The following is a 15,069-nucleotide window of genomic DNA, read 5'->3' on the forward strand; positions in this document are numbered from 1 at the left end:
CCAGAATTTATGCACTCCATTTACAGTCGAGACAATGTCCCTGAGACCACCCCTACTGGCACATCCTTACTACAGGGTGAGTGTCTGTTTCTCGATTTGTCTCTGTGTCCGTCTCACTTTCGTTCTCTCTCCGTCCGTGTTTTTTCCCCCGGCAGTCCTGCTCTTGAGGCAGGTGCTGTTGCCGCTTGCTCTGCGGGGGCGAGTGTCTCTTCAACTCAGTCCTGTAATTATGAAATAATTCATTATGGCAGCGCTTTCTGGGTGGTAAATGGATTGTAATCAAAGCCAGCTCGCTGGCTCCCAGGCAGAGAAGCTTTTCTGCCCCCATCTTCCTCTCCTCTCCAATCTCTCATTCTCCCGACTAGCTCTGTCAAACTAGTCAGACCAACCTCCATTTTGTGTCTTTGCTTTTGTGACGTTGTGGACTCTATAACCACAGGTCGGAGACTGTGACCCAGCAATAGAGGTGAGATCTCCCCTGTGGCCTCCATGTTCTTCAGATAATCATGTTTGATTGAGAAAGACAGCTCTGAAGAAGAAGCACACCTGACCTCCTCCTCCTCTAAAATACAAGCGTTAATGGGATGGGACCTGTTTATCTCTCTGTGCCGGTCCCATCTGCGATCTTATCGCTGTAATTGAAGGTGTTTTAGAGGCTTAAAAAACATGAATGAGATGTCGTGTTGCATTTCAGAAAGAAGCTTGAGTGCATTAGTTGTTTGAATAAATATTCATAAGCTCTAATTAGTGGTGCTTGCTAAGACAGCCATTACTATTAGTATTGCTCATAGCTAGCGTTTGGAATTTGAACAAACCTCTAACCCTAATTATTACAAAGCTGTCATGATTTACTTACCTTCATGTCCAACCAAACCAAGACTTTGGTTAATCTTCAAAACACAAATTAAGATATTTTTAACGAAACCTGTGGGGTTTTGGTCCCTCCATTAAAAGTGCATGTTACCAAAATTTAGAAGGTCCTAAAAAGTTGATTTGAGCAGTTTAATTCAAGCCTTATAAGATTATAAAATAAGATTGCATCATATGATGAACAGATTTAATTTAGGCTTAGACAGAATTGTAATTTTTGGGTGAAGTTTCACTTTATATGTGACCCTGGACCACAAAACCAGTCATAAGGTTAAATTTTACAAAACTGAGATTTATACATCATATGAAAGCTCAATAAATAAGCTTTCTATTGATATATGGTTTGTTAGGATAGGACAATATTTGGCCGAGATACATCTATTTGAAAATCTGGAACCTGAGGGTGCAAATAAATCAAAATACTGAGAAAATCACCTTTAAAGTTGTCCAAATTAAGTACTTAACAATGCATATTACTAATCAAAAATTACATTTTGATATGTTTACAGTAGGAATTTTACAAGAAATCTTAATGGAACATCATCTTTACTTAATTTCCTAATGATTTTTGGCATAAAAGAAAAATCAATCATTTTGACCCATACAATGTATTTTTGGCTATTGCTACAAATATACCCCAGCGACTTAAGACTGGTTTTGTGGTCCAGGGTCACATATTTTAGTAACATAACCCATGCTATTTTTTTTCTACAGACTTGAATGCCACCTCAGATTTTGTAACAGAGAAGTGTGCTGCTTGCAACTAGGTTATATTAAACCAGCAATAAATTTGGGATGCACTGATCAAAAACTCATATTAAACTGATAGAACTGATATTAAAATGCTTTACCATCTACATAAGTGAAAAATAAAACACTATAAACTAACATCTGTTAAATGCTAGAAGTGAAAATTGACAATATTTAGTTTGATAAATGAATATTCTTTTTGAGATTTGCTAAAGATTTAATTTTAATTTTAATTATTTAATTGCTTTTAAATTGTTTAATTTTTTGGGTGGCCACAGCAACATGCTTAAAAACCACTGAAAACCAACAGCATTAATATATGTGAAACAAGATTTTAAGTTGGGGTCAAAAGTTTACATTCACCTTGCAGAATCTGCAAAATTTTAATTATTTGACCAAAATTAGAGGGATCATACAAAATGCATGTTATTTTTTTATTTAGTACTGACCTGAATAGAATATTTCACTTAAAAAAAGATGTTTACATATAGTCCACAAGAGAAAATAGTAGTTGAATTTATAAAAATGACCCCGTTCAAAAGTTTACATACAATTGATTCTTAATACTGTGTTCTTACCTGAATGATCCACAGCTGTTTTTCTTTTTTTTTTTTTTTTTTTGGTTTAATGAAACAGCCCGCTGTTCTTCAGGAAAATCCTTTGCGTCGCACAAATTCTTTAGTTTTTCAGCATTTTTGTGTAATTGAACCCTTTCCAACGATGACTTTATGGTTTTGAGATCCAACTTTTCACATCCAACTGAGGGACTCATATGCAACCATTACAAAAGGTTCAAACGCTCATTGATGCTTTAAAGAAAACATAATGCATTAAGAGCCGGGGGGGGGGGGGGGGGGGGGGGTGAAAACTTTTTGAATTGATGATCAGGGTAACTTATTTCTCTGCGAAACCGTAAGTATCTTTTATAGCTTTTATAAAGTCGGTACTAAATGAAATAAATATAATATTTGGACAAAATAAGAAAAGTTTACACATCATCATTCTCGTTCAAAAGTTTTCACCCCCCTTAATGCATTGTTTTTACTTCTGGAGCATCAGTGAGTGTTTGAACCTTCTGTAATAGTTCCATATGAGTCTCTCAGTTGTCCTCAGTGTGAAAAGATGGATCTTAAAATCATACCGTCATTGTTGGAAAGGGTTTAAATTCACAAAAATACTGAAAACCCAAAGAATTTGTTGGACCTGAAGGATTTTTTTGAAGAACAGTGGGCAGTTTAACTGTTCAGGACAAACTAGGGACTCGTGAACAGCTTTCACTAAACAAAAAAACACAGCTGTGGATCATTCAGGCAACAGTATTAAGAATCAAAAACTGGCCATGAACTGTATATGTTCAACTGTATGTTTGAGTACATGCATGTGTACTTTTCATCTCTGATCCAGCTGTATTAACAATCTCCAATCTAATAGTTATCTTAGTATCAAACAGAAGCTTTGTTCTCAGCAGCCTGGAAATTCTTATCCAGTGCTCATCAGAGATCGAAAAGCTCTGTGCTGCCCCAGTGCTGCTCACTGTTTCAAAGAGCTCCTCACCTTCTAGGCACAATTCTCAGTGATTAACTATTCTTAATTTAGACTTTGTTGTACACAAGCCCACGACACTGATGAAAAGAAGCAGAAAAGAGAGAAAAGCAAAGCAACAAGCGACAGAAGTGAGTCAGATCTGGCAGACCGCACGCTTTGTGAGGCAGATGCACAAATTTAGAATGCCAACCGCATTTATGCAATTCAATTATGTTTACATATCGCTGCACCCAGTGAAAACACGCACTGTTCGCCGTATGCAAACAGAACGGTTCCTGCCTCTGATTGCAGTTGGCTCTTCTGTTTTAGTGCGGTACGCAAAACAACTTTCTTTTTCTGTCTCTGTGTCTTCTTTCTCTTCTCATTTCGTCTCCCTCGCTCTCTTTCTCTCGCTCTCAACATGTAAAAGCAGCAGGTTCACACAAACACCAGCTGGGGCTGTTATTTGCTTATCAAATGTGTTCTGTTGTGAGCGGCAAAAAAAGAAAAACATGCCGCAATCGTCGACTGTGCGAAGCCTGGCAGAAGGGAGAGAAGATTATTATTGTTGTTTACCTTAAAACGGGATTAGACTGTAAATTGGGTGCCGGCTTTTAATAGGGCCTAGCAGGAAGAGAAGTGCAGAACGCGCTCCAATTATCGCACAGAAAACTTCTCGGAGAGGATTTAGCGCACGGCGAAGCAACGCACTTAAAACTCGCCCAACCTTAGCCCACCTTCCTACTAGCCTTTTTCTCTCTCTCTCTCTCTTTCCCAAGCCGCCTAACTGGTATGTTTAATTTAGCCCCGGTCTCTCGTTCGCATGCATTAAATATGGTAATAGGTAGCCCTAAGAGACGGTGTATTAGGGCTTGTATTTTTAATGAACCTTCTGTTTGAATCCTGGCTGTATGACTTCACACGCATTCACGGCCTCTCCGAAACTTGTTTATACGCGTGCAGGGTGCTGACACCCACCCTTACCCACCTGCTTCCCACAGCCGCAACAAGTCCTCAGCCTAACCACGGGAGAAAGAGGGTTTCTGCTGAACGTCGCTACATCTGTGGGTGCTAGCTATTTGCCTTGGAGATTAGAGGGCCGTCATGTGGCGGTAGTAAATGAGTGTGCTGGCTGGCTGGGTGTGATGACAGCTTGCCTGCAGTATAATGATACAGGACCCTGACTTTGGCTGTGGGCCTAATGACAGCAAAGCCTTCCTCCACTTTTACTTTTGATCTGCTTCAGTCAACAGCAGCTTTTTGCTGTGCCACTGACAGATGGGCACTTAAATTGATCAAATATAGAATTGGCCTCCGCTACATAGTTTTAATTAATATTGGCTCTATTAATATGACACCGTACGTAATTTAAAAAGCACTTAGCACACAAAGTCCAACAACTTCAAACAAGATGGTTTTGCAGTGTTATGCTGTGTTCTAACTGTGTAAATCTCACAAAACTCTCAATTTCAGTATTGTGAGTTTTGTATATTTATATTATATACTACCAAAATTCAAAGGTTTATGTAATAATTAAGATTTTTTTAATGTCTTTGAACAAATTTGCTTACCAATGCTGCATTTATTTGATAAAAAAATATAGTAAAAATTATAATTTTGTGAAATTTGATTAAAATCTAAAATACTTGTTATTATATTTTAATGTGTCCTAAAATATCATTTATTAATATTGAAAAATATTGAAAATATTGTTTTTTATTGTAATAATATTTCACAGAATGTTTTTGATTGAATAAATGCAAGGGATATTTACAACAAAAATTTGCCACTATCCTAGGTTTTGCCCATTTGTCAGTAAGAATTTTTTACCAAACAAGATGATAAAATACTTATTATATTTTAATGTGTCTTAAAATATCATACATTGAAAAATATTGAAAATATTGTTTTTTTATTGTAATAATATTTCACAGAATGTTTTTGATTGAATAAATGCAAGAGCATGACACACTTTGGATTTAAAAACATGAAAAAATCTTTTACCCTTTAGTTGTGTCAAATTGTTAATTATATTATTAATTATTATTTTTATTGTAATTATATTTTAGTTGTTTAGTTATATTATTCTTATATTATATTTTATGTCATTATATTTTAACTTTAATATGTATTAAAATATATTTTATAAATTCTATTTTTTGCAGATTTGTATTAAATCAATCAATTAATCAATCTTTATGGACCCCAAAAATTATTATTATTATTATTATTATTATTATTATTATTATTATTATTATTATTATTATTATTATTATTATTATTTTAGGCAAAATGCAAGGCCTTATTTTCTTCTTTTTATTTAATTAAACAATAAGTATCTTCTAGTTGAATTTGTCACTCAAAATTACACTACCAGTCAAAAGTTTATGAACAGTAAGATTTTTAATGTTTAAAAGAAGTCAGCAAAAACAGTAAAAAAAATTAATATTTTTACTATTTAAAAAATAACTGTTTTCTATTTGAATATATTTTACTATGTAATTTATTCCGATCATTTCAAATCTGAATTTTTAGCATTATTACTCCAGTCACATGATGCTTCAGAAATCATTCTAATAATCTGATTTGCTGCTTTTATTATTATTTTGTTGAAAACAGCTGTGTAGAATTTTTTTTAACATTATAAATGACTTTTATAATATACTTCTACTTATAATATACATCTTATAGTGTACTTGACACTGGAAACTTTGTAAAGACGTAAAAAATTTTAAGCATAAAAACAACAAGTGTATGTCACAGTTCTGTCTGTCTTGTCTTTGGTTTTTCCCATTTGTCTTCCCCCCCGTTGATCTGTCATTTGGTTTAGCCCTTCGTTATTGTGATTCCCTGCACCTGTCCTTGTAATTATTAGTCATCTGTGTCACCTGTGTTTGTTAATTAGTCTGTCTTTAAAAGTCTGTCTTTGATTTCAGTTCCCTGTCGGTCCTTTTGTGAATTTGATGTGTGTGACTGTTCCTGCCTTGTTCCAGCCTTGTTCCATTCGGAGATTTATATTAAATATATTGAACTTTGTAAATATTGTCTATCGTCTCGTCTACTCCTGCACGCACCCCTGACAGTGTAATACTGCTTTAAATTGTTGTTGTTCCAAAAAATATTAAAACGTTTTCTGTTTAATTTTATTGCATTTTTTTGTTTTTTCAGAGCAAAAAATAAATATTATACATTTTTTCCTAATTCACAGAAGACACCCAGTAATATGTCATTCAGTGTAACATATTTAATAAGGGATATTTACAACAAAAATTTGCCACTATCCTAGGTTTTGCCCATTTGTCAGTAAGAATTTTTTACTTATTTAAAACACAATAAAACTGAATATGCTCCCTTATTCTTTTATATATTTTAAAATGTACAAGTCAGAACAAGCATCTTGTTTGAATTTTTAAATAAATATTATGTTACACTGAATGACAATGTAACATTATTTCAACCAAATTTTGACATTTTATTTTCCAAAAACTTATTTGAAATCTTAAAAGTAGACATTTTACTTACATTTAATGTGCTTTCTATAGACTTAAAATCATGGTTATACACCCACACACACACACAAATCCATCCTTTAAACCACACAAGCATTGGTCATAGTGACATTAAAGCTCGTAATTGACAGTGAATGCCCTCATATCAGAACTTTCCAGGCCTAATGAGAACACAACTGTCTGAGAAAAGCATCGAGATGAGTAACAACTGACATTTGTTTTCAGTGCCTGACCCAGAGTAGATCTGCGCCAAGGTTGCCTTCACCACAATTTACTGCCATGTTATTGCTAGCTGTTGCCTTTAGTCAACGTGACCTGATGTTTAACACGGCTGTTTCATCCCACTCTCTTTCTCTTTCTAGTTCTGGCACGAGACTGTGATACGGGCCTGAATGCAGAACTGTCCTACTACATCCAGAGTGTGGACTTTGACATCTCATCTCAGGGAGTGGTGAGCCCTAGTCAGAGGCTGGACTATGAGAGACCCAACCACATGTACGAGTGCACGGTGGTCGCCGTGGACAAGGGAACACCACCTCGTACAGGAACAGCCTCCATCCGAATCCGCATGGCCAACGTCAACGATGAAGCCCCTGTCTTTTCACAAACTATGTATGATTCTTTTCTTCTCTTTGCTTTCATTTTACTTTTGATTGCAAAGCTGTCTGGAATAGTTGATTCTGTTTGGTCAGTCACAATCACTTATTACAGGATAGTTCACTACTGAATTAAAATTTCTCAATAATTTATTCGCCCCCATGTCATCCAAGATGTTCTTGTCTTTCTTCAGTCAAAAAAGAAATCAATTTTTTTGAAGAAAATATTCCAGGATTTCTCTACTTATAGTGAACTTTAATGGGGATCAGTGGGTTGAAGGTCCAAATTGCAGTTTAATTTGTGTCAGTGTCAGCATTTGTAGGTAAAAAGTATATATATATATATATATACATATATATATATATATATATATATATATTTTTTTTTTTTTTAGAAATCAATTGTTTCGCTACGTAAGACCCTTGTTATTCGACAGGGATCATGTAGAGCCCTTTGATGCTGCATTGAAACTGCAATTTGCACCATCAACCCACTGATCCCAAGTCCACTATATGCAGAAAAAATTATTTTTTAATCATAATTAATTAAATTAATTTCTTATTAACTGTAGAAAGAAATACATGAATGTATTGGATGACATGGGAGTAAATTATCAGGAATTTTTTATTATGGAGTGAACTAATCCTTTAAATTATATAAGTGACTATTGATCATTGACTTGCTTCCCACATAATAAATGAAACATTTATTTATTTATTTATATATATATATATATATATATATATATATATATATATATATATATATATATATATATATATTTAATTTTAGCAGATATTCATTTTAAAGAATGAAATGCTGTCAGGACCACTATCGTCACTATCATTTTATGCTTTTAGCATACAGTTTGGTTTGGTGGGATGGTTCTGTTCTGGGCAAAAAACTCCCTGCCCATTCATGCAGCCTGTCAGCAATAATAAACAGAACAGAACAGAACAAAGCAGATATCATTAATGTACTTAATGATATTTTAAGTGTGAAATATCAGAAAGCCAGGTCCTGACTGTCGCTAAAGGAGGAGTTGGGGATGGAGGAGGGCGTTTGCTCCTGTACAAGTGAAAAAGCTACTGAATAATACTGAATAGAGCTTTTGTATAGAAATGCCATGATAGGAGTAGCATTCCTATAGGTAGATGTGATTTTTGTTTGTTTTTTTATTTAAAGGAGAAGCTCGATTCCAGAACAAAAATTTACAGCTAATTTACCCACCCACGTGTCATCCAAGATGTTCATGTCTTTTTTTCTTCAGTCGTAAAGAAATAGTTTTTTTTTTGAGGAAATATTTCAGGATTTCTCTCCATATAATGGACTTCTGTGGTGCCCATGAGTTTGAACTTTCAAAATGCAGTTTAAGGAAGAACGAGGAAGAAGGGTCTTATCTAGTGAAATGATCGGTTATTTTATATACTTTAACCTCAAATGCTCGTCTTTTCTAGCTCTGATTATACTCTGTGTATTCTGGTTCAAGACAGTTAGGGTATGTCGAAAACTCCCATCTCATTTTCTCTTCCAACTTTAAAACCGCCCTACATCGCTGTTTTTTTCCCTTCTTCCTCGACTGGAATCATTTAGAGCCATTTGAAGCTGCATTTAAACTGCATTTTGGAAGTTCAACTCGGGGGCACCATAGAAGTCCACTATATGGAGAGAAATCCTGAAACGTTTGCCCTCAAAAAAACATAATTTCTTTACGACTGAAGAAAGAAACACATGAACATCTTGGATGACAAAAGAGTGAGCAAATTATCTGTAAATTTTTGTTCTGGAAGGGAACTTCTCCTTTAAGTATCTGTTAAATACACAGAATCATCTAAATCTAATGCAAAAAAAACTTTGAAAGATCACTTTAATTTAAAATTGGGGTTTATTTTGCTATGACTAAATTATCCTATGTATTTCACAGCTACTTAAATAAATATATAAATGCAATTTACAAATATAAAAAAAGAACTGGGCATTAAATAGTAAATTGAGTTGACAATTATTAATTGGACCCATGCATTTCACTGTTTATCTCTGTTCTATTTTAGTTTTAGTTTCCTATTTTATTCTCCCCTTCTTTTTCCTAGTATCTCTTTGGATTGCCTAAGAATATACCGTTTTAAACTTTTTCTTCGTCACAATGGGATTTCAGTCGAGCAGAACCACCAGAGGGTCCGTGAAAGCTGAGCGTCAGGCTATACAGCTCTGGCATTTATTGAATGTAGCCAGAAGGAGAAGCAGACATTTGGTCCGATTCAGCAGAAAGACAACAATCACAGTGAAGCAAGCGAGCCGTCTGCACACACACACACACACACACACACACATACAGGGCTTTATTTGAGAACATCATCTCCCTTGGTAGGAGTTTGGGAGACACATAAAGGAGCTGGTGGTGGTGTATCATCATTAGAGCTGCAGTGTGTGTGTTTATGTTAGGATTTGCTCTGGTTCTTCTCAGTGCAGGGACCGCGTGGTTGTTTGTGTGCGCCCTGGGATATGCTTCAGAGGCCGTATAGGGGAAGCAGATGGTGGGTCTGTGATGTTCTGAGCCTGATCTGTCTGTCTATCTCTTGCTGTCTCCCTCTCTCTGCAGATATAAAACCTTTCTTTCAGAAGACGCCGGCCCGGAGACGCTAGTGGCCATTGTGCACGCCAAAGACCCAGACGGGGATGGCGTAACGTATGCCATCACCGGGGGTAACGAAGACAGCAATTTCGAGCTGGACAACCAGAAGGGTGAGTCAAGTGGGATGCAAACTCAAAGCTTTGGTAACAGCATCCAGGCATCTGGTACAAGGCCTTGGGGATGCTGTCTTTAACAAGAACATCCAACGCCATCAAAAAAAAATCTTCCTGTCTGCTCAGCACGTGCTTCTAATCCATCATTCAACTCACGTTTGCGGTATTTGTAGGAAAAACAAACACCCCTTGTGTTGTTTTTGGTCTACAGGTCTTGTTTTTTGTGTGTGTGTGTGCACTTGTGTGTAAATGCAATGTTTGTCTGTTTTCATGCCTGCCTGCCTGCCTGCCTGTGCGCTTTCAGTCTCAAGGTTACATTTGTCTGCAGTGTTTGCTTTTCGTTTGTTTACCAGCACATTTTATGCCTGAGAGCTGGAAAACAGCAGTATGCTAAAGCTCTCTCCTGTCTTATCGGCCTCGCGGCACGGCTGTTCCACCACCCAACCCATTACAGGCCAGTGCAGAGAGATGGCCTATGGTTTCAGCACTCGTGGAGTTGTCACTTCAAAGATGCAGCAACACTTTTTTTGCACACAGCCCCCTACTTCTCAGTTGTTTGGTGAATGTGCATCATTAGAAGCCTATTTTACGATGTTGTTAAGCTTGATGCATGAAGGCAGTTGTCATTCTTAACAGATTATATAATGTTTTCGATTTGAGAAGTTGTCACCTTGGGTAAAAAAAACACTTATATGCACCACACTTATTATGGAAATAATGCACTTTAACAGAGTATGCTTAAAGGGTTAGTTCACCTAAAAAATGAAAATTCATTTAGTCATTTATTACTCAGCCTCATGTGGTTCAAAACCTGTAAGACCTTCGTTCATCTTCAGAACACAAATTAAGATTTACCCTCAGTAGACAGCAATGTAATGCAACCATGCTGAAGGCCCAGAAATGTAGTAAGGACACTGTTAAAATAGTCCATGTGATGCTGGTTCAACCGTAATTTTCTGAACCTATGAGAAAACTTTTTGTGCACAAAGAAAACAAAAATAACGACTCTTATGACTGCACTTCGAAGATGTTATTTTTGTTTTCTTTGCGCACAAAAAGTATTCTCATAGCTTCATAACATTACGTTTGAACCACTGATATCACCTCAGTGTTAATTTTGACACCAAATTTTGATTTAGTCTTAGTCTTTTGACAAAAATGCCATTTAGTTTTAGTCATATTTTAGTCATCTGAATTGTTTTAGTTCTTAGTCTAGATTAAGTCGACTAAATATCCTAAGATTTTAGTCGTCTAAATCTACAGTAGATTTAGTTGGCTAAAATCTAGCAGGTTTAGTTACAGTGAAATTTATTTATTAAAGGGGCTATATGTAACTTTTTCCCCAAAATAAACGTAACAATAGCCTTTTTATTTGACCATTTATGACTCAAACATCTCCTGTATAAGCCTGAATCCTATTTTTCCTATTTTCTGTCGGGTCAAATTTTAAGGATGTGACGTCAAGCGCGTTCATGTTAAACGTTTCAGATCACTCTGCCACCACCGCTAGTCATATATATTGCAAACAAACTTAGTTTCCCAAACAATATATGTATTTGACTGTTCTTACCTCTGCAAACATAATGTTGACTTCTTTGCAGCGGATGACTTGTGAAGTGTGTATGTACGAGTGCGCGCTGCGAGAGCGAGCAGAAAGGAAGAGCAGTTCCGTTTTTTGGCCACAGGTGTCAGTCGCGAGTTTAAATTTCAGAAAGTTACATATAGCCCCTTTAAGCATTTCTCTAAAATGACCAAACTCATCTTTAGTCATCTGAATTGTTTTAGTTTTTAGTCTAGATTAAGTCGACTAAATATCCTAAGATTTTAGTCGTCTAAATCTACAGTAGATTTAGTTGGCTAAAATCTAGCAGGTTTAGTTACAGTGTAATTTATTTATTAAGCATTTCTCTAAAATGACCAAACTCATTGTATAGGTTTGAAATTAAGATTTTATCATGGCAGACACAGATTTAACTGCTTTGACACGCAACATGCCCTTTATATTAAAATGAAATAAAACTTTTCAGTGAAATACCAGTGGTTATATAGGCTAATTATGCATTATTTATAACAACTTGTTTACCACATTCTTCATTCTTTCAAGCAGCCATATTTATATATATATAAATACATTTAATCTTTATTAGGGCTACTAAAGTGATTCAGTCAAGAGCAGTGACTGATTTTCTGTCTTTCTTTTGTTGCTTGATTAACATCAATGCCACCAATAGCAACTAAATTAGGCTGCTGTCACTTTACATCCGTATGCACGGATGCAATGTACTGATACACAATAATTCTCGCAACTTTTTACGCTCACATAAGACATAACCGAGTGTGTTTACATCAATACTCATCAAAATGGACAATTCAATATCATTTTGTGTGTATTTCTCTGTTGATGAGTCGCGAAAGAGTACTTGTGTGCTGTGTTAGAGGCTCTGCTTCGATATGTACACTCAGAAAATCGAACCGAATTGAGTTCTCTTTTGTGTCATTAAATTTATCCATGTCTGCTCTTCTCATACTCCCAGAAATAGACATTTTTGAACGTTTTATGAGATGTTCAGCAAATTTATGCTATCTTATGTCCCGCCGAATAGATCAATAGGCTATGTTACAGTTCTGAACCATGAGCTAATCTGTTCTATTGAATTATTTACAGGCATCATCAAACTGCGGCGTAGCCCTCCTCCTAAACTGCGTGGCCCTCAATATGTCCTCAACGTCACAGCGACTGATGACAACGCCGCCAGTGGGCCACTCCCCATCAGCAGCTCCGCCCAGGTCATCGTTGGCATCAATGACATCAACAATAACAAGCCAGTATTTGATGAGGTAAGGTTAAAAAAGATCATAAAACTGTCCAGTAAGAAGTTGAATAGACCGAATCCGCAGACAGGGAAGAAAGTGTGTACAGGAGAAGAACCTGACTCAACCAGTCTAGATATGAATAGCGAATTCAAATATATTCTCTCATTAAACCTGCCTAGCATGAAGTGCCTCAGGCTTGTAATACCAATGACACTATGAACACCTCACTAATGGCAGTGTTTAGAGACAGAGATGAAGTCTGAGGGGACAAAAGTAAAGAATGATGGGTGGGAGCTAATATACAGAAATAAGAGCGCAGAAGACATACTGTAAGATAAAGCAATAAACAATGAATTGCGTCTACTGATGACATGCCAGTGTCATTTTATAGCCCAGTTGACTAAAAAACGAACAAACGAATGAATCATTGCTGAATGCAATTTCCATGACACAATTCTCAGTTTTAAATTTTTTTTCGAAATGGCAGCAGACCAAATATGTTTGACTGCATTGTTTGATTACACTGAAGACTGCATTTGACCAAAATGAGCAAGTAAAAGAGAGCAAATATTAAAGAATGTGCAAAATGAAACACAGCGAGAAAGAGACAGGTGAAAGCAGAGCTGAGGGAAGAGCAGACAGCTGGCAGAAGGAGATCTAAAGGCTCTCGGAGGTCTCCGGTGGGAGAGCTTTTCCGCGCAGGCCGGTGGTGCAGGAGGGCTGTGTGTGAGTGTGTAGGAGGCAGAGCCGTGTCCCTGTACACTCTCCGTGAGCCCCACAGGCCCTACTTCTGCTGCCGCCGCCACCTCTGCTGCTGCCCATGAATATTTCAAGGGGGAATTACTCACCGGCACAGGGGATGCATATGAAATAGAAGCACTAAATGAGCCCCAGGGGCAACATCTGGCCCTGTTCCTTCCTCTAGCTCTTTCTGTCTCCATGCCTGCCCTGCTGACCAGAGTCTTTCCTCTCTATCACTGGTTCTCAATAATCTTGGTTTTACATCAAGTAGTGATTCAATGCAGAACCAAAGTTGTTTATTGTACAAATTTTTTTCTTATATTTAAACATTGAAAGTTTCTAATCTATTTATTAATGGTAATTTATTAATATTACCATGAAAAAATGTTTGAACACCTCAGCAGTCTTCTTTTTCTGTGGTTGGAGTATTTGGTTTCTAAATGTTCCTTGAATTTTGATGGTTTCATGCACTGTGCAGCTAATAATTGATTGCACAAAACACATTGCATCACCCTAAAACAAAATATATTAGAGACTATATTATGCATGAAGAAAATGTTTGCATTTTTTTGCATTGTAATTATTTTTATGACAAATTAGCACTTTTCCACCTCAAGTGTGCTATTATTAAGATAAAAGTAAAAATGTAATTGACTTATAATGTATTGTGGAATGTTATATATAATACAAAGTTCAGTATGAATCTTCTTATCTTCTATTCTTATTTTCTTACATCTGTTTGCAAACTGAATTGTGATTACTTTCATTTCATTAAGTCTTACACTTCAATAAAACTACATTGTAAGCACTGGTATTTCAGTAGGGAAATGCAAATTTAGTGTTTCATTGTAGTCAGCATGAGTTAAAAGCAGTACAACAAATATTACCATGTGTAAAAACTTTCAATTTACATTTTTTTCCTTGGTGAAAATGCATGGAAGCTTGCTTCCACCACAGGAATAAAAAAAGGATATTTGTGACCTTTTATCCCACAGTTTTGACTTATTTTCCTCACAATTCTAGTTTTAGATTTGTGAACCTGGACCACAAAACCAGTCGTAAGTAGCACAGATATATTTGTAGCAATAGCCCAAAATACATTGTATGGGTCAAAATAATCTATTTTTCTTTTATGCCAAAAATCATTAGGATATTAATTAAAGATCATGTTCCGTGAAGATACTTTGTAAATGTCCTACCGTAACTATATCAAAAATTAATTTTTAATTCATAATATGCATTGCTAAGAACTTCATTTGGACAACTTTAAAGGCGATTTTCTCAATATTTAGATTTTCAAATTGTTGTATTTCATTCAAATTTTGTCCTATCCTAACAAACCATACATCAGTGGATAGTTTATTTATTCAGATTTCAGCTTATTTATTATATTTTTTATTTTTTTTAAATGATCTTTATGACTGGTTTTGTAGTCCAGGATTACATTTAACAATTCAAATTTTTTTATCACAACTACTAGATAAAAACTCCGGGTATAAACTGTGTTGCAATTTTCTTG

The 15,069-nt window shown here is 35.8% G+C and overlaps 1 protein-coding gene across 1 annotated transcript in view; it reads left to right on the forward strand.

Moving 5' to 3' along the window:
• The window catches only part of LOC141343156 (neural-cadherin), a 156,564-nt gene that overhangs the window by 81,057 nt on the left and 60,438 nt on the right, over nucleotides 1–15,069 (forward strand). The window contains exons 3-6 of the mRNA XM_073847757.1: nucleotides 5–76; nucleotides 7,016–7,265; nucleotides 9,850–9,992; nucleotides 12,661–12,833. Of these exons, the coding sequence (XP_073703858.1) occupies nucleotides 5–76; nucleotides 7,016–7,265; nucleotides 9,850–9,992; nucleotides 12,661–12,833 (638 nt within the window). The remainder of the gene's footprint in view (nucleotides 1–4; nucleotides 77–7,015; nucleotides 7,266–9,849; nucleotides 9,993–12,660; nucleotides 12,834–15,069) is intronic.

This window comes from Garra rufa, chromosome 9 (genome assembly GCF_049309525.1).
Source record: "Garra rufa chromosome 9, GarRuf1.0, whole genome shotgun sequence".
Classification (NCBI taxonomy): Eukaryota; Metazoa; Chordata; class Actinopteri; order Cypriniformes; family Cyprinidae; genus Garra; species Garra rufa.